At 37.2% G+C, this 25,404-nt stretch overlaps 1 protein-coding gene across 8 annotated transcripts in view; it reads left to right on the top strand.

Moving 5' to 3' along the window:
• Positions 1–25,404, top strand: part of PPP1R9A (protein phosphatase 1 regulatory subunit 9A) — a 320,981-nt gene that overhangs the window by 266,021 nt on the left and 29,556 nt on the right. For 4 of the 8 annotated variants that reach the window (XM_079932583.1, XM_079932579.1, XM_079932581.1 and 1 more), the window contains 2 exons: positions 16,670–16,827; positions 17,339–17,636. In XM_079932583.1, the coding sequence (XP_079788709.1) occupies positions 16,670–16,827; positions 17,339–17,636 (456 nt within the window). The remainder of the gene's footprint in view (positions 1–16,669; positions 16,828–17,338; positions 17,637–25,404) is intronic. The other 4 variants (XM_079932584.1, XM_079932582.1, XM_079932586.1 and 1 more) reach the window with 2 other exon arrangements.

The raw sequence follows: 25,404 nt of genomic DNA, 5'->3' as shown, positions 1-25,404 counted from the left end.
GTTATTTATTTATTTATTTATTTATGTTTGGCTGCATCGGGTCTTAGTTACGGCATGCAGAATCTTTTGTTGTGGCTTGCGGGCTTCTCTCTAGTTGCATTGTGCGGGTTTTTTTTTCTCTAGTTGTGGTGTGCAGGCTCCAGGGTGCTTCGGTTCTGTAGTTTGTGGCATGCAGGCTCTCTAGTGAGAGACGCAAGCTCAGTAGCTGTGGCGCACGGGCTTAGTTGCCCCGCGGCACGTGGGATCTTAGTTCCCTAACCAGGGATCGAACCCACGTCCCCTGCATTGGAAGGCAGATTCTTTACCACGGAACAACCAGGAAAGTCCCAATCCCAATATCTTTAAAAATAAAAATATTTCTTAGCTACTTTTTAGGTAATTTAAGAATATCCTAGAGAAAGGAGCATAATGATAATGAAAATAATATCTTCTTGCTGTTTCTCTTTTCCCTTACTCTTTTTCCACAAAATGGTTCAGCTGTTGCAATAAGACCCCAGGTTTCTTTTTTTTTTTTAATTTTTATTTATTTATTTATTTTGGCTGCATTGGGTCTTCATTGCTACCCATGGGCTTTCTCTAGTTGCGGTGAGTGGAGGCTACTCTCCGTAGTGGTGTGCGGGCTTCTCATTGCGGTGGCTTCTCTTGTTGTGGAGCACCGGCTCTAGGCACGAGGTCTTCAGTAGTTGTGGCACACGGCTCAGTAGTTGTGGCTCATGGGCTCTAGAGTGCAGGCTTGGTAGTTGTGGCACACAGGCCTAGTTGCTCCGCGGCATGTGGGATCTTCCTGGACCAGGGCTCGAACCTGTGTCACCTGCACTGGCAGGCAGATTCTTAACCACTGCACCACCAGGGAAGTCTCAGGCCCCAGATTTCTTAAAAGTAGATCTCAGATAGTAGTCCACATTTGAATCCTGAACCCAGTAAGCATCGTCCCAAACCTGAGATTTGTGGACATATCAGTAGAACTCTGAGCCTGCTTAGATATTCAGGCCAGCTAATTCTTTGGTCAGTAGGCCCTATCGTATGGTATTTGCTTATTGTGACCCATTTGTTAGCTTATTGGTTTGCACTGAATCTGATTTTCCTGAATTGAATCGTTTTTTTGTAACTTACTCATATTTAAATAAAGTCTTTATCAGGAAGAGCAAGGGGAAGTAAACAACTGCCATTAAGGGTATTTGCCTTTTTCACCACCTGTGTGTTTTTAAATTCTTGTATTTCATTCATCATGCACTGTCTAGAAATAACTTGGAGCGACACCTTTATATGACAGGAGAGAGTGAATTGAAAGTGGCAAGATAAAGGAGAACAATGAGGCTGAGGACAGAGTAGAACCAGATATGATGCTACAAGTGTATATACCATATTTTTATTATTTCTGAAGCTAAGTCTTTAATTTGGCTGTAAACTTTCTAGTCATCAGAAGGAGATGGAAACCCTGGTCCATTACATCCTACACAGTGTTCATAAGATTAAGATAAACCATCTGCTCAAGAGAAGTATAACTACTGGTACAAATAATGCATGATTTGGAGCAGTGATATTAATATTGATAACATCCTTACAGTAGATGCACTGATGATTGTATTAGGGCATTTTCACACAGTGAACCTCAGTGTGGACTAATGGCATCACATAAATATACAATGTACTGTTCAGTAAAGGCAATTTAAATTACTGAGAGGAGAGGATGTATAAGAAATGATGGTACTTAGCTCTCTGTTGACCTAGGTTGGTGCTCAGGTGCTCTGTCATGTATGTCAGGTCAAATTTGTTAACCATATTCAAAACTTCTAGAGTGTGTTACTGAGGGAGATGCGTCAAAAAATAACACTATAATTGTAGATTTATCTGTTTCTTCTTTTGGTTATGTCGGTTTTTGCTTTATGTGTTTGAGGTGATGTTAATGGATACATACAATTTAGAATCGTTATACCTTCTTGGTAGATTGACCTCTGATCATTAGGAAATATCCTTCTTTATTTCTAGTAGTTCACCTTGTTATCGATTTTGTTTGAGATTTGAAGAGCTGTATCAGCTTTCTTTTAGTAAGTGTTTCTGTGGTATCTTTTTCCATTCTTTTACTGCAAATTTTCCATGTCTTTTATAAGCAATGGCTAGTTGTTTATTTCTATTACAGTCTCAATCTTGCTTTTAAAAAATTTTCTCAATCTTTAAGATGCATTTAGAACGTTGCTATTTAATTTATTTACTGATATATTGAGTTTAAATCTAACATCTTACTATTTGTTTCTAATCTAACAAAAAATCTTCCTTTGTTCTTTTTATCTGCTTTCTTGCCTTCTTTTGCATTAGTCAAGTGGGGATTTCTTTTCTTATTTACTTTTTCCTATATTAACTTTATTCTTTGTGTGGTTACCTACAGATAAAATTTAGAATATTTGCTGGAGAGGATGGATTGACTATTCATTAAGATGTCCCCATTCAACTGTTGTGGGGGGGTTGTTTGTTTGTAAACAAGTTTATTAACATGATTAAAAACATTTTGGGGGGCTTCCCTGGTGGCGCAGTGGTTGAGAGTCCTCCTGCCGATGCAGGGGACACGGGTTTGTGCCCCGGTTCAGGAGGATCCCACATGCCGCAGAGTGGCTGGGCCCGTGAGCCATGGCCACTGAGCCTGCGCATCCGGAGCCTGTGCTCCGCAACGGGAGAGGCCACAACAGTGAGAGGCCCGCGTACCGCAAAATAAAATAACAGCATTTTTTGAATAATGACAAAGAATTTCTAAACATGAAAGAATATCGGTGGCTATACCTTATATATAACCAATATTTGAAATTGAATGGGCAAGCTTTTTTGCCAGTCTTCCTTTTATTAAAAAAAATCCAGTTATTGGTTCCATGTGAAGTCATGACTTGTCTTGTTTGGGAATGAGTCCTTACTGCAACTAAGCATAAAAAAATATCTTCCATAATTGGAGCATGACCTGCATTACCAAGTAAAGAGTTGGTAAAAATCCTCAAAGCGTTGGGGATTTGTTTTTTCTTAAAAACAAGAAAACATTCTTTTTATACAAGTGTTGTAGTTCTTTGTGAGCTTTTAATAAATATAAATTGTCAGTAAGTTAGAGGTTATACTCCCTGGCAAATGCCTTGAGTATGGTTTTCTGTGTAGCTAATGTAGTATAGATCTGTATATTTAACAGTTAGGATGGATATGGGGTTAATACAGGTTTCTGAGGTTTAAACTAACATTATTATGTTCTGGAATAGAGTTCCTCCTCTACTCTCAGATGAGCGGAGTGAACGCCCACTGGCTGGCCAGAATTCTCTTTATTTAAAAAAAAAACCTACTTGTTCACAAAGGTAAATGTTGAATCCAGAAATGTATTTTAAAGTCTACATATATATTATCATGACCAGCTGTGTCTATGTAAGAAACACAAAGTTGGTTCAACATTTTAAAACTCATATAATTCACACATTAACTAGAGGAAAAATGTATATAATCATTTTATTAGATGAAGACAAACACTAAAGTTGAACAGTTATTCATGGTAAGAAGTTTATTAAGCTAGAAATACATAGGAACTTTCTTAACTTGTTATGTGAGGCTAACAAAAGTCTCTATCAATCATCATATTTAGTGGTCAAATGTTAAAATCAAGAATTTCCTTTAAAATTAAGAATATTTTTAACATTTCACCACTAAATGTTTTTTTTTAATAAATTTATTTATTTATTTATTCTTGGCTGCATTGGGTCTTCGTTGCTACATGCGGGCTTTCCCTAGTTGCGGTGAGCAGGGGCTACTGTTTGTTGTGGTGCACGGGCTTCTCACTGTGGTGGCTCCTCTTGTTGTGGAGCACGGGCTCTAGGTGCGCAGGCTTCAGTAGCTGTGGCACGAGGGCTCAGTAGTTGTGGCTCACGGGCTCTAGAGTGCAGGCTCAGTAGTTGTGGCTCATGGGCCTAGTTGCTGCACGTCATGTGGGATGTTCCCATACCAGGGCTCAAACCTGTGTCCCCTGCATTGGCAGGCAGATTCTTAACCACTGTGCCACCAGGGAAGTCCCCCACTAAATGTTTATTACCACATCTATTCAATGTTATCCTAGAGGTCCTAGCAAGTAGTAGACAAGCAAAAGAGATAAAAAAATATAAGGAGTGAAAAGAGGCAAAACTATCATTATTCACAGATAATAAAATTGAATACATAAAAATACTCGAGCCTACAGGTCATTAGAATTAAGAATTTAGCAGGGTGGATGGCTCTTAGAATCATAAGACATCAGTCAACTCTGACAAAAAACGTAACTTCTTAAAATATAAATTTATTTATTTATTTATTTATTTTTGGCTGTGTTGGGTCTTTGTTGCTACGTGCGGGCTTTCCTCTAGTTGCGGTGAGCGGGGGCTACTCTTCATTGTGGTGCTTGGGCTTCTCGCTGCAGTGGCTTCCCTTGCTGCGGAGCACCGGCTCTAGGTGCGCGGGCTTCAGTACTTGTGGTTTGCGGGCTCTAGAGCGCAGGCTCAGTAGTTTGGGCGCACGGGCTTAGTTGCTCCGTGGCATGTGGGATCTTCCTGGACCAGGGCTCGAACCCATATGCCCTGCATTGGCAGGCGGATTCTTAACCACTGTACCACCAGGGAAGTCCCAAAAAACGTAATTTTTTACAAGCTACCATTTATGATAGCAACAAAAAATATAAGGTAGCTAGTATGAATTTAAGAAAAGAACCTCAAGACCCATGAAAAGACATTCAAGAAGACCCATGAAAAGACATTCAAGAAGACCCATATAAATCAAAAGAGATAGGAAGCCTGAATACTGTAAAAATGATATTATGCCAAATTAATCTATGTATTCCATACAGTTTCCATCAGAATTTGAACAGGGTTTTTTGTTTGTTTGTGTTTTTTTTTGGAACATGACAAGTTGTTTCTAAAATGTAGGTGGAAGAACAACTTGACCCAGAATAGTCAAGATACTCCTGAAGAAAACCAAGGTGAGGGAACTTGTTCTTTCAGATGCTTAGATTCATTGTAAAGCAATAGTATTAAGACAGTGTGGTGTAATCTGAGCAATTGACAAGTAGACCAGTGCAACAGAATAGAGTCTGAAACTGACTGGGCTCATGTTAGTTTGAGAATGATACAAAACTGACATTGCAGATTAGTGGGGCAAGGATGGACTAACAAATGTCTGGGAAAATTGACGATTCAAATGGAGAAAAATGAAATTGGATCCCATGAAACAGAATTCATTCATGAAATAGATTTCAAATGGATTGTAGTCTCAAATATGAAAGGCAACATTTATAACTTTTAGAAGAAAATGTAGGAGAATGCTTATGCGATCTCTTATTTAACACACAAAAATCCAAATCATAAGAAAAGTTTGATAAATTTGACCACAGTAATATTAAGAAAATCTGATCATGAAAAGATACTATAAAAACATAGAAAGAGAAGCCAAAAATTGAGAGAAGATATTTACAGCCCATGTAACTAAGAAAAAAGATTGTTATCGTTATCCAGAATATACTTAAAACTTTCCCCAATCATAAGAAAATACAACTAACATAATAGAAAAATGGACAGAACACATAAGCAATCTGTTCACAAAAGAGGAAACTCAAAGATTGGTGAACATAAATAAACATTCAACCTCATTAATAAAAATAAAATGATTGGCAAAGATAAAGTTTCACAGTAATATGTGATAGCCAGTATGTAGGGGAAAAAGAGAAAACTCATACAACTATTTTGTTAAAACAATTTGATATTATCTAGTAAAATGGAAGATGTACAAATTCTATGGCCCAATAAGTTCACTCCTGTGTATATATATGCTCTCCAGAAATTCTTGTGTACCAGGAGACATGTTCAAAAATACACAGCAACATCATTCATAATAGCTACAGTAAAAATTTAATTAATTCTAGTCAAACCTTTCAACATAATGTTGAGCAAACAAAAAAAATGATTTGAAGAATATTATGTACAGTTCATTACCATGTGTATAAAGTTTAAAAGCAAGCAAAATTAATCAGTATATTCTTTAGAGATACTTTTGTGGAATAACTAGGAGAAAAAAACAGGGGTTATAACTAGGAATGGGACATAGAGAGGGCTTCAAAAGTACTAATTTTGTTTCTTCGGCTTGATAGTAGGTACATGGGTGTCTTTTTTTCCCCCTTCTATTTCTATATGACTTACATATATGGTATACTTTTTTGCATAAATAAAATATTTTAAAATAAAAAATATTAAGTAGCATAATTAAAAGATGAGAATGAGAAAAACCACAAAAAATTTTTAGGCTTAAAATATTAGTTTAAGATTTGTAAGAAAAAAAAAGCCAGCACCAGCCAGACATTTACATCGATAAGGAAGTTCATGAGGTGTTTGGACTCCTCCAAGAAATTATTTTCTGCTGAGGCTGTAACTATGTGTTGTCTTTGTGTTTCCCTGAGCCCTCAATGTTAGTGGCTCTTTTCTGCTACCTGTAGATTTGAGGCCAGGCCAGACTCCTACCACCGCATCTGATTTATTTCCTGATAGAGTCTGAGAGTACATTAAACATTCACTTTTAGCATTGGAACCCAGAATTTTAAAAGAAGGTTAAAGACATGATTAAAGTCAGAATTCATGAAATGGAAAGTTATTAAAAGGAAAGTGAATGCTTACACTACATCATCAGGAGTGTCTTATACAAGAGCATGAGATACAGAGCAGTGAAGTAATTATTCCATGCTGTCATGTTGTTTAGTTCTAAATTGGGGCAGGGGAGAATTCTTGACTACATTCAAGCTTTCTTTATCATGCCTATAGATGTAAATTTTTGGTAAACTTTCACAATTTTTATTTTTCCTGAACAGGTTATTTTCAGTAATTTTTAAAAATATTTATTTGTTTATTTTTGGCTGCGTTGGGTTTTCACTGTTGAGGCGAGCAGGGGCTACTCTTTGTTGCAGTGCGCAGGCTTCTCACTGCGGTGGCTTCTCTTGTTGCAGAGCACAGGCTCTAGGTGTGTGGGCTTTAGTAGTTGTAGCGCATGGACTCAGTAGCGGTGCATGGGCTCTAGAGCGCAGGCTCAGTAGTTGTGGTGCACGGACTTAGTTGCTCCGTGACATGTGGGATCTTCCCGGACCAGGGCTCAAACCCATGTCCCCTGCATTGGCAGGCAGATTCTTAACCATTGCACCACCAGGGAAGTCCCTTCAGTAACTCTTGATCCCCAGTAAGTAATTTTGACCATGAAATATTATTGTACTAATTAAAGGTTGAACATTCCCAGTAAATTACTGTGGAAAATTTTAATGAACAAGCCAAATAAATGAGAAATCACTACTTATTGATTGTTTTCTGGCATATCATTAAAGCCAAAATCTGTTCTCTTACTCAAAAAGCAAAGCACCTAAATTGCCTGTCTAGTTTTGTGCAAGTTTTGCATCTGTCTATGTGTAAGCCGTTAAGACTTTTGTTGACAAATCAATGAGGCATTCAAAAGGAGGTATTTAGTGGCAAAACGGCAACTCTCCTTGGTTCATGTTTCTCACTGCATCTTCATAAGTTCACAGAAGTCACCAGACCCTTCAGTCATACTGATAATATGTATTAGTGCTAGAAGAGATCTAAAGTTGTTTTGATGGAAAGCAAGTTATTTTTTCAGAAGCTAAGTAATTTTCTGTTCATTTTAGGAAAAGTAAGCTACTTCATATTTTATTTTGGCTTTTGAATAAAATTCAATTAAAATAAAATTTTATTCAAAAGCCAATTGAACTGTAAAGGTAGGTTATGATCTTCTGGAAGTCAAGACAATTTTAACCCAACTGTGGAATATAGCTCCTTTTCAAGGAAATGTCACAAGATAGCTGTGTTTTGAAGTGTTTCTTATATTTTATAAATATGCTCTGGTTCACCGTGGAATCCTAATTTTATAGATTGGAAGACAGCATATGATTATGCTAAGGTAAGCTGACTAAACGAATTAGCTGGGAAATCAGGGTGGAGGGATATAAAAGTAGGAAGGAGAAGATGCTGTACGGGGTGGTTTATATATGAAGTATGTGCAGTGGGTTCCTGTAGATTATTTAAGATTTCACTTAAGATGTCTACCAGCCAAGAGGGAAACACAATCAATCATGGGGTCACAGCATCTATAGAATTAAAACTCGAACAGCTATTTCTGGAATTAGGACCAGAAAATTCTCTTGTGTGCATGGTTCTGAACAGTCTGCCAACCATATTGTTCCAGTAGTTATAGTACTGAGATCCTTAAGGTTTTTTCTGTTAATATGGGGCACAGACATCAGGTTATAACTGAATTCTCTTAGGTGGACATGAAGTAATGTTCTACTTCAATGCTGTGCCCTGATTATTTCTGAGACCTATAGGAAATTCCACTTATGAGGAAAGTTAGGAAAAATTAGAACGTATTTGAAAATTTGAAACTGAAAACTCTGTTGCTTGTGAGTTTTCTGATGAAACAGAAGGGTTTGGGGCACCAAAAAGTCATTCTTATTTTTATTTTGGTTTTAATGTTTGATTTATTCAAGTTATATTATCAAAAACCTAGTTCTTTACATTTTAAAACTTGATTTGCAAATCACTGCTAAGTGATCGTTGAATAATATTTAGTTCCTATTTACAGACTTAGCTAATTGAACATGTACAAACATTTAAAATTGCATTTATAAATTTTTTATATTTGATTTCCTTTTTAAGTACTATTGTTAGCAACTGACAGTCTTTGCAAGTACTTAAGAAGCTCTTATACATCTGTTCTATTAAACTTACAAGTATTGTGATCTTTAAAGTTTTCTTAAATCTTCTAATGCTGTATTATGCAACTCAGTCTTCCTCTAGTCAAAAGATACTGTGCAAGTATCTTTTGCACAGTTTTGGAAGCCAACAATTATCACCTCAGGTAACTTAGGTTATTTTCTACCAAAGACGTAAAATCTTAGTTCTTCCCATACTAATCAAGGAAGATGTTATGTCACAGTATATAATTTGGGGACTTGCCTAACTAGCATGCTTGGAATTACTAATATCCAGAGATTATTGACAGAAAAACTGATTAGATTCCTATAAGCAACCCTGAGTGAGAATACAGAAGCTTGTTTATTGTTGTCATGGCAAAGACACTATAGTGTTAAGAAAAGGATATTCACATAAACCACCTGCCTAGACCCAAGCTCTGACATGACTTCATAGTCTTACAGAAGTCTGCAATTCCCAGCCGGTTTGCCCATTTGATTTGATTTTACATTTCTTCAAATTTTGGGTAATGCAAATCTTTTCTATCAGAGTCTAAAGACAGCTTACAATGAAGGAGTCCGAAGATATTTAAATGCCCTGTTGTCTAAATCGCAATTCTGTATTCCTTTATGTTCTCAGAATCAAGCAACTCTTACAAGTATTTCAAATGATATATGATGGAACTTAGTTTTTTATATAGTTTTTTTCTGACTTGTAGTCACTTCTTCCATGGGTAGTTTAGCCTAGTGGCATTACTAAAGAGTCATTCCTGAGATATGAACTGTAGAAATGATCCCTGAAAGTATAGTCTTAAGAGATATAGACAGCAAAATTTGGACCTCTCTCCCCTTTGAGAATAGGAGTGTAGGTTGACCGTAAGCTGAAGAAGGCTAAGTTAAATATCAGACTGCACTGGAGAAGCACTACATTAAAACAGATTACCAAATTATGTTTCAAAACCATACAGATAGTTTTGAGATTGCATTTATTCATAACTAGGTAAAAAAAGAATTCCTCAATGTTTTTCAAAGATTAGCAAATGAAATATATAGTTCATACAACAATAAACTCAGACCTAATTAAAAAATTAAGAAACAGCAATAATCTTCTGCTTGTTCTAAAATGGTAAGAAATCAAATCAGCCTCCTAAAATTTCATAAATACTACTTGGGATACAAAATTTATCAGGTTTTGGGTGGTTATAAAGAATTCGACTATTAATAGAGTTCAGAGTGAGAGTTACCCATGGATGGGTTCCTAACCAAAGTGCTATCATAAGATGAGCTGAAGTTGTATAACTTGGTCTCAAATTACCATGTCTAATTCAGTACATCCTCCCCGTACAATACTGAAACAAAGTAGTAACTGGAAGGAAGCTAAACTATAGGGCCCTTATTTAGTCCCAGTCACCTGGCAGTGAAATAGCAAGGCAGGCAAACGGTCTCCATAGATGTGATGAAAGAACAGCCATCTCACATAGGGCAGGCTGACAGTCACAGGGATTTTGACAGAGTATCCTGAGCTGATACCAACATCTGATAATCCTGAGTCCTAGAACACTAGAGCTATCAGATTAGAATGGAATTAAGATGTCTGTAAAAGTAAATTTACTGAATATGTGTTTTTTTCATTTTTATTAATTTTAACTACATAAGTAATATATAGACTTTTTTAATACCTAATGCAAAAAAAACAAAACACAAATTTAACATTACAAATAAGACTAAAGTACCTGTTGACCAACATCTCCAAATCTAATATCTTCTTTGGAGGTAACCACCATTATCAGTATGAAGTATATCTTTCCAGCTCGCTTGCTATGCAGTTATATGCATATATTTACCGTTGGAAAAATGTATTTTATGTTGCTGGGATTTTTTAATATTTAAAATGAATATACATGTTGTTCTGCACCTTGCTTTAGTCACTTAAGAATATCTTGCTAATATTTTTATGTCAGTAAATAAAGACATTTGTTGAGTGCTTATAATGTACTCTTTCAAGCATTTGTATATCTATTTAATGCATTTAGTCTTCATGACAATGCAGTTATTATTATGTTGTTATTATCATGCCCATTTTAGCAGCTGAGGATTCTGAGGGAAAGAGAGATTAGAGGAATTGCCCAATTTAGTGACAGAGCCACCGTTTTGGATTCTGTTCAAGGAAGACTAACTCCAGGTCTCCTCTCACGGCAACTATTGTACACCGCCTCTCTGAGGTACATTAGCCTACCTCTGAATGCGGTGTGTATCAACCCAAAGCCCCATGAGTCCATCTTTTGTGAACTTGCAGTGACTGAACGATATGCAGATACTGTTCAAGTTTAAAGATGCCATCAAGTGCCTCATTATGCTCGGCATTTCGGTTGATAATAGCACAAGCCAGGCAGTGTGATGGTATAAGGTGTGTGTGACTGTTTTTGAGGAGAATAATGAACGTAAGAATGCGGAGCAGACCCCATTGTTATGCTGCACCATTCCCCTACTTCCCTCGCAGCCTATGTCTGATCTGTGAGCAGCATTCCATTTACGTCAAAAAATAACGTCAATCTAGTGAAAAAACTGAATGACTCAGAGCATTACTATAGAGAACTGGTCTCTGTGTGATATGATCTATAACATCCTAATTTCACAGAACATTTTTCATAACAGCTGCTAAAATTGTGATCGAATCCATTAACTTCTTTTAAAGGATCCAATGTGAAGCAATATTGAAGCTAGACTTAAAATGCAGGTGTACTGAGGTGGAGTCCCACCCACTCACACCTGCATTATCATTAGCTACTTCATACCTTTTCTGCATTTGTCTGTCTATATTTATTGATCCACTTGTATCTGCTCTTCTTTTGTATTTCTAGCTGCATTTGGGTCAGAGATAGGCTATTTCAGAGTCTGGAGGGTCTGAAAGAAAGAACAGAGAAGAAAGGAGAGAGGAAAAGGAAGTTTTCCTCTAATTCTAATGGACAGCAGAACAAGGTACACTGGAGACAAGGGGTAGAGGAAGAACCCAGGGTCTTGCGTTTATGAAAGTAGTGTTATGCTATTCTGTTGCTTAAGATCTCTGTAGAGAATGAATGACAGTGAGAGAACATGGCCACCGAAGCCCTTACATTGAGCAGCTCATAACTTAGAAATGTTGACCCAGTTGGATTTCTCCTGCCACATCATCATCCACAAAAGTGACAGCTAATTTTTCTATGTAAGAATTTTATTCCTTGGATAAATACAAAGTCAAATAAAATCCCTCCATTTTATTTTTTCTTCCGGTGCTATATCCTTCTGGGGCTGTGCAAAGTCACCCCTTGACATGTATTTTTGTTTGGAACGTAGAGTAAGACTAAAAAGAAGTTTCGAAGAAGGTGGAAGGTGACTTGTGAAATTTACTTTCAGACTTGAGAGTGTCCTTCTAGAAAGAGGATAGGCTTCTGAGGACTGAGCTCTATCCAGTCTTCCACAGATTAACTGTGATAAAGTCAGTACACAAGTTAGTGACCTGGGAGCCTTGGTTTTCCTACCTGAGACAAAAGGCTGGGCCAGAATCCCTAAGGTTCGTTTGAATTATAGTGTTCTGATTCTTATATGACATGATAGAAAAATATAGCTTCTAGTGGTCATTAGATCACCCTTCTAGTTACCCAGCAGCATAATGCTGTACACATTTTCCTCCTCTCTCACACTAATACTCCTGAGGGGGTTGTTACTTGCGGTGTCTTTAGTAGTTGCTTCCTCTGGACAGCCATTTCTTCCAACTTCCTTCTGGTATAAGAGTTGTTGAAGTGAAAGTCCTTAGCTCCATTCCAGTTTTATAAAGCTTAAAAAAATTTTTTTCCTCAGGATGGGAATACAGATTACTGATTTATAACCCTTTAATCACTGCTATAAAGAGGCCCTGAGATCTTTGTTTTCAGGCCCTCAAAAATTGTTAATTGGGTGTGATGAGTTGTTGGCCACTTGGATAATGGATTTAAACCACTGCTTCTCAGACTCCAGCTAACTTCATGTTTAATAGGTATCATTACATGTGTGCGCTCCAGCGGTGGGCACCCAGTCAGTGCTAGCTGATGATAAAGTAAGCATACAAGACTGCCATTTGGGGGTTGTCCAACACCAGGACCAGGCAAATTACTGAACAGTAATGGGGCAGAAGCCCCAGAATAATTCTCGCTACTCTCAACCCTGCTGATAAGCAGTTCTCACGTTCCCTCACTTTATTTGTTCAGCACCTAGTGATGAGGTAGCTACTGCAATCCTGGATGTTATATACTATGCTAGGTCCTCCAGAGTTAGGTCTCTATTGCAAAAGGAACCATGTTTACAAAAGTAGAATGAGCTTCCTACTTGGTTCTTTTTGTCACCAGGTAACCAAAGTTGTTACTAAACCAAAGAAGAAATTATCCGAGAAATAGTTTTTCTATAGTTTTCAGCGTCTTCCTTTTTTATGCTCTTCCACGAATGTGGAAGATTAATAACATTTCATAATAACATGTTGGAGAAGTGAATTTTCTAGACTAGTCACATCATTTGTGAATTGACAGCTGAACACACTGAACTCTAATTGCATTAAAATCTTATTCTAATAATTTGTTGAACACTAGCTAAATTGGTGTGTACAGACTAGTGGCCTAGGAGTCAGAAAACTAGAATACGTAGTCACGGCAGCTCATAAACTAGATATGTGGATGAGGACAAGACAGTCAAGTTTTCTGAGCTTCAGGAGAGGAAAAAATATACTTGGCTGCTCTGTCTCTTGGGGCTGTTGTGAGGAACAAATGAGATGATGTATGTGACAGTGCTTGGTGTTATAAAATGTACAGTCTAAATATGAGATAGATAAGTTGTAAGATGTGTGTATATGGCAGTATATCTAATTACATTATTGCATTCCTCCATGTGGTATTTCCACTTTTTATATGTAAACAAGAGCTGGTGAAGTTGATTCTCTCCCAATTATCACAACTCCTAATGGGCAGCTACAAGTTCAGATTTTATTGAAAAGAGGAAATTAAAGTGATCAAGGAGATTATTTTTTCTTCATTGACATGTAAAAAATAAAGGGACTACTGATAGAAAATATTTAGCTGTCTTTAAATATACTTGAATGGTCTGACTTTTCTGAATATCCACTTTTCTTTCAAGAAAGAAAAGGCAAATGAAATGAAAAGGCAAGCCTGTACATATTTTTATTCAGTGGATGTACCTCTCAGGGAAAAATATATTTAATTTTATTTGTTAGAACCATATGCCAAGTGCTAAGTTCCATAGGTAAGAAAGGTACAACCTGAGGTGCTTCCTTGTTTTGCTTTTATAATATAATATATTTAGAACATAATACTTCATAATATTTAATACTGTGAAAAGAATTTCCTGGGGGTAATGCTACTGTGAGAAATTGTTTTACTCTATTAATATCAGTACATATTAATATTTTCTACAGCTCAGTTATTTGCTTTATTCTTAATAATTTAAATCCAAGAAGCACTTGATCATTAATTTCTTGAACATTATGACTTCATTTAATGACTGCCGCTCTGAAAAGGTAATATAGGGTTAATGACCAAACTTCATTATTTCTAAGGAGTGGCTACATATGCAAATGTAAGGAGCAATAGCATTCCAAATAAATTCAACTAGGGGAACACTTTTCCTCAGCCAGTGCCTATTCAGCCAGTGTTCGTGGGTAACCTACCCTCTTCGCTTTCAGAATTGCAACTTTTGAGTCCTGACTTAGACTCTGGGCAGCAAGATTAAGGGGTGGGGAGAGGCAGACTAAAGAGAACTAGAGTGGTTTCTCCCTCTAGCCTTTACCAGGTCATTTTGTGTGTGTTCCACTTCACTCTGTTTTTCTTTGAGTCTTTTTATTTAAAGACTTAAACACTTCCCTTTGAAAAATCAGTGTAGTTTCTGGTGGGGAGAGAAGATATCCAAGAAAAACAAAATGAGACAAAGACGCATACACATAACTTGGGATATAAACTTAAAAGTTAATAAAAGGAAATTGGGGGACGGTATTTCTTTTAACTTTTCAGCTCTTTTACTTTATTTATCTTACAGTTTTATTGAGATGTAATTGACACAGCACTGTATACGTTTAAGGCATATAGCATAATAATTTTTTTTTTTTTTTTTTTGCTGTACGCGGGCCTCTCACTGTTATGGCCTCTTTCGCTGCGGAGCACAGGCTCCGGACGCGCAGGCTCAGTGGCCATGGCTCACGGGCCCAGCCGCTCCGCGGTATGTGGGATCTTCCCGGACCGGGGTACGAACCCGTGTCCCCTGCATCGGCAGGCGGACTCTCAACCACTGCGCCACCAGGGAAGCCCCAGCATAATAATTTGACTTACATAAATCATGAAATGATTGTCACAATAAGTTTAGTCAATGTCTATCATCTCACATAGATACAAAGTAAAAGAAAAAGAGAAAAAAATATTTTTTCTTTGTGATGAGAACTCTTAGGATTTACTCTCTTAACTGTCATATATAACATACAGCAGTGTTAATTATCTATCATGTTGTACATTACATCCCTAGTACTTATTTATCTTATAGCTGAAGTCTGTACCTTTAACTACCTTCATCTAAGTCCCCCTTCTCCCACCCCCACCTCTGGTAACCAAAATCTGATCTCTTTTTTCTGTGAGTTTGTTTGTTTGGTTGGTTGGGGGGGGGTTTTGAAGTATAATTGACCTTACAACACTATGTTAGTTCCTGTTGCACAACATAGCAATTCGATATTTTTATACATTACAAAGTGATCACCACAGTAAGTCTGTTTACCATCTGTTACTATACAAAGATATTATGCTATTGTTGACTGTATTCCCCACTCTGTACATTTTATGCCCATGATTCATTTATTTTGTAACTGGAAGCTTGTACTGCTTAATCTCCCTCACCTATTTCACTCATTTCCATATCCCTTCCTCTCTGGCCACCACCTGTTTGTTCTCTGTATCTAAGACTCTGTTTCTGTTTTGTTATGTTTGTTCATTTGTTTTCTTTTTTAGATTCCACACATAAGTGAAATCATAGAGTATTTGTGTTTCTCTGTCTGACTTATTTCACTTGGCATAATACCCTCTAGGTCCATCCATGTTGTTACAAATGGCAAGATTTCATTCTTTTTTTATGGCTGAGTAATAAGTCTGTTGTGTACACACACACGCACGCACACACACCACATCTTCTTTATCCATCCATCTATCAATGGTCAGTTTATTATACTTCATCCATAATACTAGTAAATTAAGTACTTGTGGTGGTTTACCTGTTTTTTGTTTTTGTTTTGCTTGGATAGCCCGACCTTGTTTTATTTCCCCAGCTATCTTAAATTTGCTGTTGAGGTAAGTTCTTTGCTGGTCTTTCTAGAGAGTTCAAAGAAGCACAAGCTAAATTTTCAGAAACTCTGTTTTGGGTGGAAAAAAATATATTAAGACCAAAATGGTACAGTCCTTACAGTTACAGTCTTGGTAACTTTTGCTGTAGAAAATTTATGCTGATGGTCACCTTTTGTTATCTGCTCTTGACCTGGCACCTGACTTTTTTAGTTTTTTTTCTTGATTTCTAAGATCTCCCAACTTTGATACACCTTCTTGTATCTTTGTTCATCCAACACTCCAGCATGCATTCTTGTAAATAAATAAATACAAGTGCGTGTTTTTAATAGTTATGTTGTAGAAAGGTTTTAATGGGCTTTGGATGTTAGATTTTTGTTGTTGACTTGGTCATCTTTAGTGTTCGTTTCTTTCCTTAGGCTTTGTACATTTCTCCTAAATCTCACTGATTTCTTTGTTACCTCTGTTACCAAACAGGCTGCCATGGTTGTCACCTGTTTCCTGCCTGGTATTACTGATAACCTTGAGATTTTGTTATCAGTGTCTATGGTCTCTGTCAGTCCTCCCCAAAGTTTTCACACATTATTTTGCAATATTCTTTTCTTAGACTTTAATGAAGCAGTCCCAGAGACAGAACGCCTGGATTCAAAAGCACTGAAAACCCGGGCCCAGCTTTCCGTGAAGAACAGACGCCAGAGGCCCTCTAGGACAAGACTCTATGATAGTGTCAGTTCAACAGATGGCGAGGACAGTCTGGAGCGAAAGGTGAGTGCCCCTGACCGCTTTCTGACTTGTGAGTTTGGGCTGTATCCTTGTTCCTACAGCTTATTGAAGATAATGATTTTCCTGCAGCCATATTCTGTATTCTAGTTGGAAACAGCTGGAATAGTTCACTTCTTTGTCTCCTAAATTCTTATTCACCTCGATATATCGTTGTAATTCAAATTCTTTCTGTACTCATTTGATGGACTAATAACCAAGAGCATTATCCATATTGTCATATTTCATGATGGTGCTTTTGATATTCAGCTGTTGGTTTTATCTGATGGTAAATAATGAGTGTACAAGTCATTGTTTCTGTATGTCTTAGGTATCTGTGGTAGCTACAAAGGTAATACGGTGAATTGTTGTGAACTATGTAGTCTTATCTGTAAACCAACAAAAATGGGTTTTCATAGGGATTTACTAAAAAAAGGTCCATCTGATTTCAAAGTAAGTATCGCATGGGACTGATGCTCAGTGGCATAACCTCCTTTATAATCTCTTATACCAACAGCCTTCAAACAGTTTCTATAACCACATGCACATTACCAAATCACTTCTGCCCAAGGGTTTGAGAACTTCTCCAGAATCAGATTCTGGTGCTTCATCCCTCACTCCAGTGGCTGGCAGTGTGCCCTTCTCGTCTGACCACATAGCTGAATTTCAAGAGGGACCCCTGCACCCAGAAAGGGAGCCTTCTTCCTCTACTGGGGGAGACACGTCATTCTCCTCTCCTTCAAAATCTGATCATGATATGGAAGAATCTCCTTGCCACCATCAAGCCACCACCAAGAAAATACTACAAGAAAAAGGTACCGCTAATTTTGTTGTTGTGTAGCTTCTGTTTTGTCTGACTTCACTAACACCTCAATTTGTGCCATGTAAAAATGGCTCTTTTCAAAAAAACGAAAGCAACAAAAACAAGGCCTGTGTCTTTTCATAGCTAATAATTAATACTGCATTCCTTTTATATTATGGGACAAGAGAACACCCTTCTCTCTTTATCTTACTTTTTTAAACCTTTTCCTACCTGATTAGTACCTCACTTCTTCAGCTTTCTACAAGTTTACTATTGAAGGAAATTCTTCAGGAGGCCTTCGAGAGATTTTGTGTAATAGTAGCCCATAGTTTCGATAACTACTAACATAATCATTTAGAAAAAAATATGTATATATGAAAGTGAAAACAATATAGGTCTTAACCCATTAATTGGTTTTTATTTAGAAGAAATTTTCACAGTAATTTATATTGCAAAGAATGTGATAGAAAAGCTATGATAAAGATAATGCAGGGAGATTAGTCAATAAATTTGAAAATATGCTCCTAGAATTAGCATCAGAATTTCATAGCAGTGTCAATAGATTGTTGTCCTTTTAATTGTGTGCTTTAATTTATAGAAGTAATAAATTCCTGTTTAAACAAGTGAAATGATGCAGAGATATATAAAGAACAGGTTCATTCTCTTCCTACCACATCTGATGTGTTCCTTTAAAGTAACCAAGAAGATTTGGTTATATTATTTTCACATCTGAAATGCACATAGATATATATGGTGTGTTTGTGTGTCCGTATGTATATATATACACATATATTTTAAACAAATGTGTGTATATATATATATATATATATATAAACAAAAATAATTTCTGGTGTGTGTTTTGTTTTATATACTTTTTTTTTATAAAAGTGAATTCTACAAATGACATTCTGCAGTTTTGTTATACACATGATAATATTTTATGGACATCCCTCTGGTGCAATATACACAAATTTAAATGACAAGATAATCTTCTATAGTGAGCCGATAATATAACTGAGGCAACCCTTGTAGTATTGATGGACATTTAAGTTGTATCCCAGGTGGGGGTAGGTTGTTGTTGTTTATTTGCTTGTTTGCTTACCACTGTGAAAAAGATATAAGCATTCTGATGCTTTACATTCTTGTATGCTGATGCTTTCATTTCTGTAGAATAAATTTCCAAAAGTTGAATTGGTAGACAGAGTATATTGTACTCAGAGGAGAATGTATGGCTTTAAATGCTTTTATTGTAAAAAATAAATACTGAAAATAAATAAAATAAATATTCAAAATAAAGGGAAAGAACAACCAAAAAACAGAAAATAGAAAGGAGGGGATAATGAAGATAAAAGCTGAGTTTAATGAATTTTTAGTAACATGAAAAGCCTACTCTTAACACCTCCACAAAATAAACGCAGCAAAGCTATGTAAAAGTGAATAGCCCCCTGGAAGGACAGGTTAAGAAAAAAAATAGAGAAACCAAAAACACCCACAGCGTTTGAAATGAGAAAGGAGATACAGAGGTTAAAAAAAATTTTAAGATAGCACGCCAACTCTATGGAAGATTTGAAAATCTAGAGGAAATAGAGGATTTCCTACCAAAATATAAAGTACTCAAAATGGTCTAAGAAAAAGAAAACCTGAATAAGCCAGTAAGTACAGAAATATAATATATATTTTTATAGCTTCCATTTAGAAAGGTACCGGGCCCAGGTGGTTTTATAACTGAATTCTGACTCACCTATAAAAAAAATAGATAGGAAAAGATAAAATAGAGCATCTATTTTATGTTAATTATTCCAGGAGATGTTTTTCATTTATTTTATGTAGCTAGAGTCTTAAAAACTAGTAAAGATCATGTGGAAGAAGAAAATCTTATTATACCTTAAGAAATATATCTTATTTCTTATTATATAAGAAAATCTTATATAAAATCTAAATGTAGATTCATTTTAAATATGATGCTCGTAAATTAAATCCAGGAGTGAAAATTACTTATATTCCATAATCATGTAGGGTTGATTATGGAAATGTAAGGATGGTTTAACATTAGAAAATCTAACTGTATGAATCATCATATCAACAAAGGAAAAGTGAAGTGTTATAATATTAATAGACATTGAAAGGAATTTGATATAATTTTTCAGACATTTCCTATAAAAACTTGTTAAGTAAAGAAGGTATTAGGAAAAAATCATCTAAATAAGATTATTCACCAGAGAGCAATGACAAAACATCATACTGAATAGTGAATCTTAAGCCACACAAAACTAGCAGATTATTTAGAGACACAAACAAAATGTTGAGGTTACAAATGGAATGACAAAGTTAATTACTTGGGAGGAGTGTCAGGGAACGAAAATGGAAGAGAATATACTGGGGACTTCCTAGGTATAAACTTCATGGGAGTGGGGTGAGAAATGAAATGGGTGTTTATTTTATTGTTTTTCCTTTAAACTCTAAAATTATTTTATAAAATACTCTTGATTTCAGTAGACAATAATATATATACAAAGTTAACTGATAGACTCTACATGTCTAACATACAGGTAGCTTTGAAGAATTTTTTAAGTCAAGCATAGGCTAAGGTAATAAATCGTCAATTTATGGAAGAGAAAATTCATGTTACTTATAAAATATGAAAAGGTGATCAACCTCATTAATGATCAGAGAAATAGTCATTTGAGTTAGAAACCCATCAGATTACTTCCACCAACCAGTGCTAGCAAAGATGTGGGACACACTCATTCATTACAGATACGATTGTGCATCACTACACTGAAAAGTCCATGCGCACTTATCTCTACCAGAGCAAAAGTTGTAATCTTTCTACAAATACATCCTGAACATAGAAATACAGTTGATGGTGGAGGCTTACCTTGTTTTGTAACTCTTAGTAAGTGTCATAGCTTTATCCCTGATATTTTCCCTGGTTTCCTTCCCTGAGCCTGTTGATTTGCTGGAATTATCTTCCACAGACTGGTCCTAAGCACAAGTCTTTCAGAAGACGTTTTAAGGTAAAAAATAAGTACTTAGGGAGTACAAGATACTAGTGGAGGCAAGAGAAAATATGTCAAGCCTGCTAATTCATCAAAAGCAGTTGTAAAGTTGGTGAAGGACTTACACTGTGATTTTGACCTACTTTCAAAAGAATGAAGGCTTCAGAAACTCTCATTAACTAACCAAAATTGTGAATTGTAATGGCACTTTTATAGAAATATACTTGTGTGAAGCCCTCTGTCATCTCCTCAAGAAAAAAAAAAAATATGTATAGACCTTACTTGGTTCATAAGAAGGCAAAAGAGCAGGAGCATATATTTTGGAAATATAGGTTAATACTTTGTAGTCCACTGTTTGAGTTTATAAGGCATAACTTAGCTGTCTGAAAGAAAGTGCTTTATAGTCGGAGAGTGGATCCCTCACACATGAAATCTGACTAAAATTTTTTAAAAGTGGCTACATCTTGTCTAGATTATTTCTCTTTTCCTTTTCCTTCTAAAAGCAAATGTTTCATCTCAAATTGGAGAAGTATTACATGGAAGTGAGTTGTGTTTCACAGTCCATTAGCAGTAATATAGAGCAAAATGTGGTTAGCAGTGATTAGCATTAAAATGTGAGCATTCCATCTTTTCTCCAATACCTCCTTTGCTTGCTACTGCCCCTTCTTTGGGATTAAGCTTCCAGCTGTAGTAAGCAGGACCAAGAAATACGGGGTGGGTAGTTTCTTCTCCAGAGACAAACTCTTAAGCTTTCCCATTTTTTTAATTTTCCTGGGTTGATCATGCTTCTGGGTAACTAGAAAGCAGCAATTAATTGAACTTTTATAAAGTATTAACTTTATAAATAGTTACTAGTATGATAACCATTATTAGACATTAACTATGACCAGATGAAAGCAGTGCCTCACATTCTTTCCTTCCCGATAAAAGTTTCCAGCCTTGACGAGCTTCCTGTGCCTTCCATGTTCACTAGTATTAATCCATTCATTCATGTATTTATTCAACAAATAGTTATTGAGCACCTGCTCCGCGTCCGGCATTGTGCTAAAGGCTGAATATACAATGATAATATTCCATCCTTTCCTGCAGGGAGTTTGCAGACTAGAGTCTGTTTGTCTGTCTCTCTGTCTCTGTTTCTCTCTCTCTCTTTGATTTATTGCTTGCTTGTTTGTTTGGTGACAGACCCTGTCTCTCTGACACCACACAACCACCACCATCAATAACCAGGAAGCCCCTGTACTTTCTGCCTTCCACTCTCAGGCTCTGTTGCACCTTGAAAGATAGCAAAGAAACCTATCAGTCAAGACTCTTTACATTCTGTGAAATCCTTGAGTTCTTTGCCATGTGAGACGAATCGACTATTCAGAGCAGGACTCAACAGAGGTTAAGTGTGGTTAGCCTGATTTATCTGTGTGTATGTGTTTATATGTGTGTGGTTCTTACAACTCACTGGCTCCTTAATAAAGGAACTAGAATGGGATTTGTACTCACAAGTACAAACTTCATACGTAACATGCCACTCCAGGAAATTCTGGTCCTTCTTCAAAGCTCAGCTTAAATCTCACCTCCTTTAGTGGACCCTTTGCACACCCTCCCCATTCCCGGGCAAAGTGAATTATTCTCTCTGATCCCACAGAAATTTTCACAGTTACTTCTGCTTCTGTCACTTTGTGTGTGATAAGAACTGATCAGGTTGTCAAGTGTGAGCCAGAGTTTTCTTACTTGTCTGATTCATCTTTGTATTCATGGCCCCTAGTAAAGTATATGCATATAATTGATGTTAATAAGGTTCTTGGACAAATTAATAAGTATGTCTCTCTAGATAATCAGTACAAGTCTTCTAGAACTGAGGTCGTCAAACCAAATTTGGCCCCCACCCGTTTTTTTTTAAGATTTATTTATTTATTTATTTATTTATTTTAGTTTTTGGCTGCATCGGGTCTTAGTTGCAGCACACGGGATCTTCATTGAGGCATGTGGGATTTTTTGTTGCGGTGTGCGGGCTCTCCGTTGTGGCGCATGGGCTTCTCTCTAGTTGTGGCGTGTGGGTTTTCTCTTCTCTAGTTGTGGTGCGCAGGCTCCAAGGTGCCTGGGCTGTGTAGTTTGCAGCACGCGGGTTCTAGTTGAGGCGCGTGAGCTCAGTAGTTGTGGTTAGTTGCCCCGCAGCATGTGGGGTTTTAGTTCCCTGATCAGGAATCGAACCCACGTCCCCTGCATTGTAAGGATTGTAAGGTGGATTCTTTACCACTGGACCACCAGAGAAGTCCCGCCACCCCCCTTTTTTTTTTCCGATGAGATAAATGCTTTTATTTAATTAATTAATTTATTTATTTATTTTTGACTGCACTGGGTCTTCGTTGCTTCACGTGGGCTTTCTCTAGTTGTGGCGAGCGGGGGCTACTCTTTGTTGCGGTGCGCAGGCTTCTCATTGTGGTGGCTTCTCTTGTTGCAGAGCACGGGCTCTAGGCACGTGGGCTTCAGTAGTTGTGGCACGTGGGCTCAATAGTTATGGTGCACGGGTTTAGTTGCTCTGCGGCATGTGGGATCTTCCTGGACCAGGGCTTGAACCTGTGTTCCCTGCATTGGCAGGCGGATTCTTATCCACTGTGCCACCAGGGAAGCCCCTGCCAGCCGTTTTTATAAGTAAAGTTTTATTGGAGCACAACCACACTCAAACAGTTACATACTGTTTTCATACTACAGTAGCAGAGTTGAGTGGCTGTGGCAGAGTCAGTAGCCCACAACCTAAAATGTTTACTCTCTGGCCTTTTACAGAAAGTTTGCTGACTCCTGGTTTAGACATACATTTTCTTCCACTCAACATTGCTGGATAAACTCTGAAAATGTCTTAGTCATTGGTTGCTGTTTATCAAGATTTTTTAAAGTGATATACCATTACTTTTGATCTAACAAGGTACCACAAAGGTAATAATTAAGTTACAGCTGTAGTTGATTACATTCCTGGGGCAGATTCTCCCTTCTTCAATTGAACACCTAACTGAAGTTGGGTGTCTTCTAAATTGCACCAGTACCACATTCACAAGTCATAATTTTGCTGTCATATTTGTGGGACCTCAGTGGAAACTAGGATAGAAAGAATCCCATTACAACTGGCTAAATGATAAACATCTAACCCCATTTCAGTTAAAATTAGAGAAAGTAAAAGATTATTCCTAGAGGTTTATTAAGCAAGTTATATAGCAATAAAGGGCATGAAAATATTTTCCCCCCGTCTATTCTTTGAGTAGCCTAATACTAAAGTTTTAGTCTCTGGACTTACATAGCAGTGGGCCTTTGTTCAGACAAGGTTGAGTAAATGAAGTACTATCAGTTTTCTGTTTGTGATTTGTTCTTTATTCTAAGTGTATATGTGGCCGTTAGTGCATTGCCTAACACAGAACATGTCTTCAGAAATATTTGTTGAATTAATGTCCTTGCAAGTAGAAATCTTTACAGGATTCACTTATTATTATGTTGCATTAGGCCTTCATACATATAGAAATAGTAAATTTTATCATTGCTTGGAGGACGGCGAGGTTAACCCTAGCTGAGATTGGTAAACGAGACATGACAAAGAAAATACAATTAGAGTAACTACTGAAGGACTAAAAAAAACAGGAAAGATAGGTAAGGAAGGCATATAAGGCAGGGAGATGGCATTGATAGAGACAGGCACACGTAAGATGAAATGACAGGAGTGGGGCTGTCCCAGCCTGCTGGTATTCAGGTTAGAGTGATTGCTCGTAAAATTGAACAGGTAGGTTAGGTCTATAGCTCTAGAATTTAAATACCTTAGATACCTTATCATATTACTAGAAAACCACAAGATGCCTGAGCAGAGGAATAAAAAGGAAAAGACACTAGGTATGAGGAAGATGAGTTAAGAGACCCTGAAAGGTGGAGGAGCAATAGACAATGACAGGAAAGAATGATATGAGAACTGTTGAAACGTATGTAACTTGACGAGATCAGGGGGAAGAGAGTGAGGAGGTCAAAACTGATCACAGGGTTTCTAGCCTCAGAAAACACGGTCTTGTCATTGATAGAAAGTAGGAAATCAGAAGCATTATGAGGGAAAGGTGATTAATTCATTTTTAGTAGAGGAGGTCTTGAGCTCGAGAGAGAAGCCAGGGGCTTCCCTGGTGGTGCAGTGGTTGAGAGTCTGCCTGCCGATGCAGGGGACACAGGTTCGTGCCCCAGTCCGGGAGGATCCCACATGCCGCGGAGTGGCTGGGCCCGTGAGCCATGGCCGCTGAGCCTGCGCGTCCGGAGCCTGTGCTCCGCAACGGGAGAGGCCACAACAGTGAGAGGCCTGAGTACCACAAAAAAAAAAAAAAAAAAAAAAGAGAGAAGCCAGGGCTGGGAGGTAGATTTCAGAGTCCCCAGAATAAAAGAAGAGGTAGTCAAGGGTCTTGTTGCAGTGAGACTAAGAAGAATGCAGTCCCAGAAAAGGCCTTAGTATTTAGCTCAGGAAATCAATCATTACCTTTGAAAATGAAGACCAGGTTGCCAAAGATTAAAGCTGGGTCACCCAACGTGAGGACTTGGACTTCTAATTGCTCGTCAAGGTAGTATTGGAGAGATTTCAAAAAGCCTAATGGAAATTCCACATACAGCTAAATAACAAACAAACATGTCACAATTCTTTTTCTTTTCCTGAAATCATACCAGTCCAATGTTGGTTTTTATGCGGACTAGAAGTTCTGAGGTACATTAACGATGGATTTGATTGATTTAAAGTGGGAAAGTGCAATATTACTTAATCTTGCCTCTTCGGCCTTT

This window comes from Stenella coeruleoalba (genome assembly GCF_951394435.1).
Source record: "Stenella coeruleoalba genome assembly, chromosome: 9".
Classification (NCBI taxonomy): Eukaryota; Metazoa; Chordata; class Mammalia; order Artiodactyla; family Delphinidae; genus Stenella; species Stenella coeruleoalba.
Note: the sequence above shows the minus strand (reverse complement) of the source record. Positions and strands in the feature narration are given on the sequence as shown.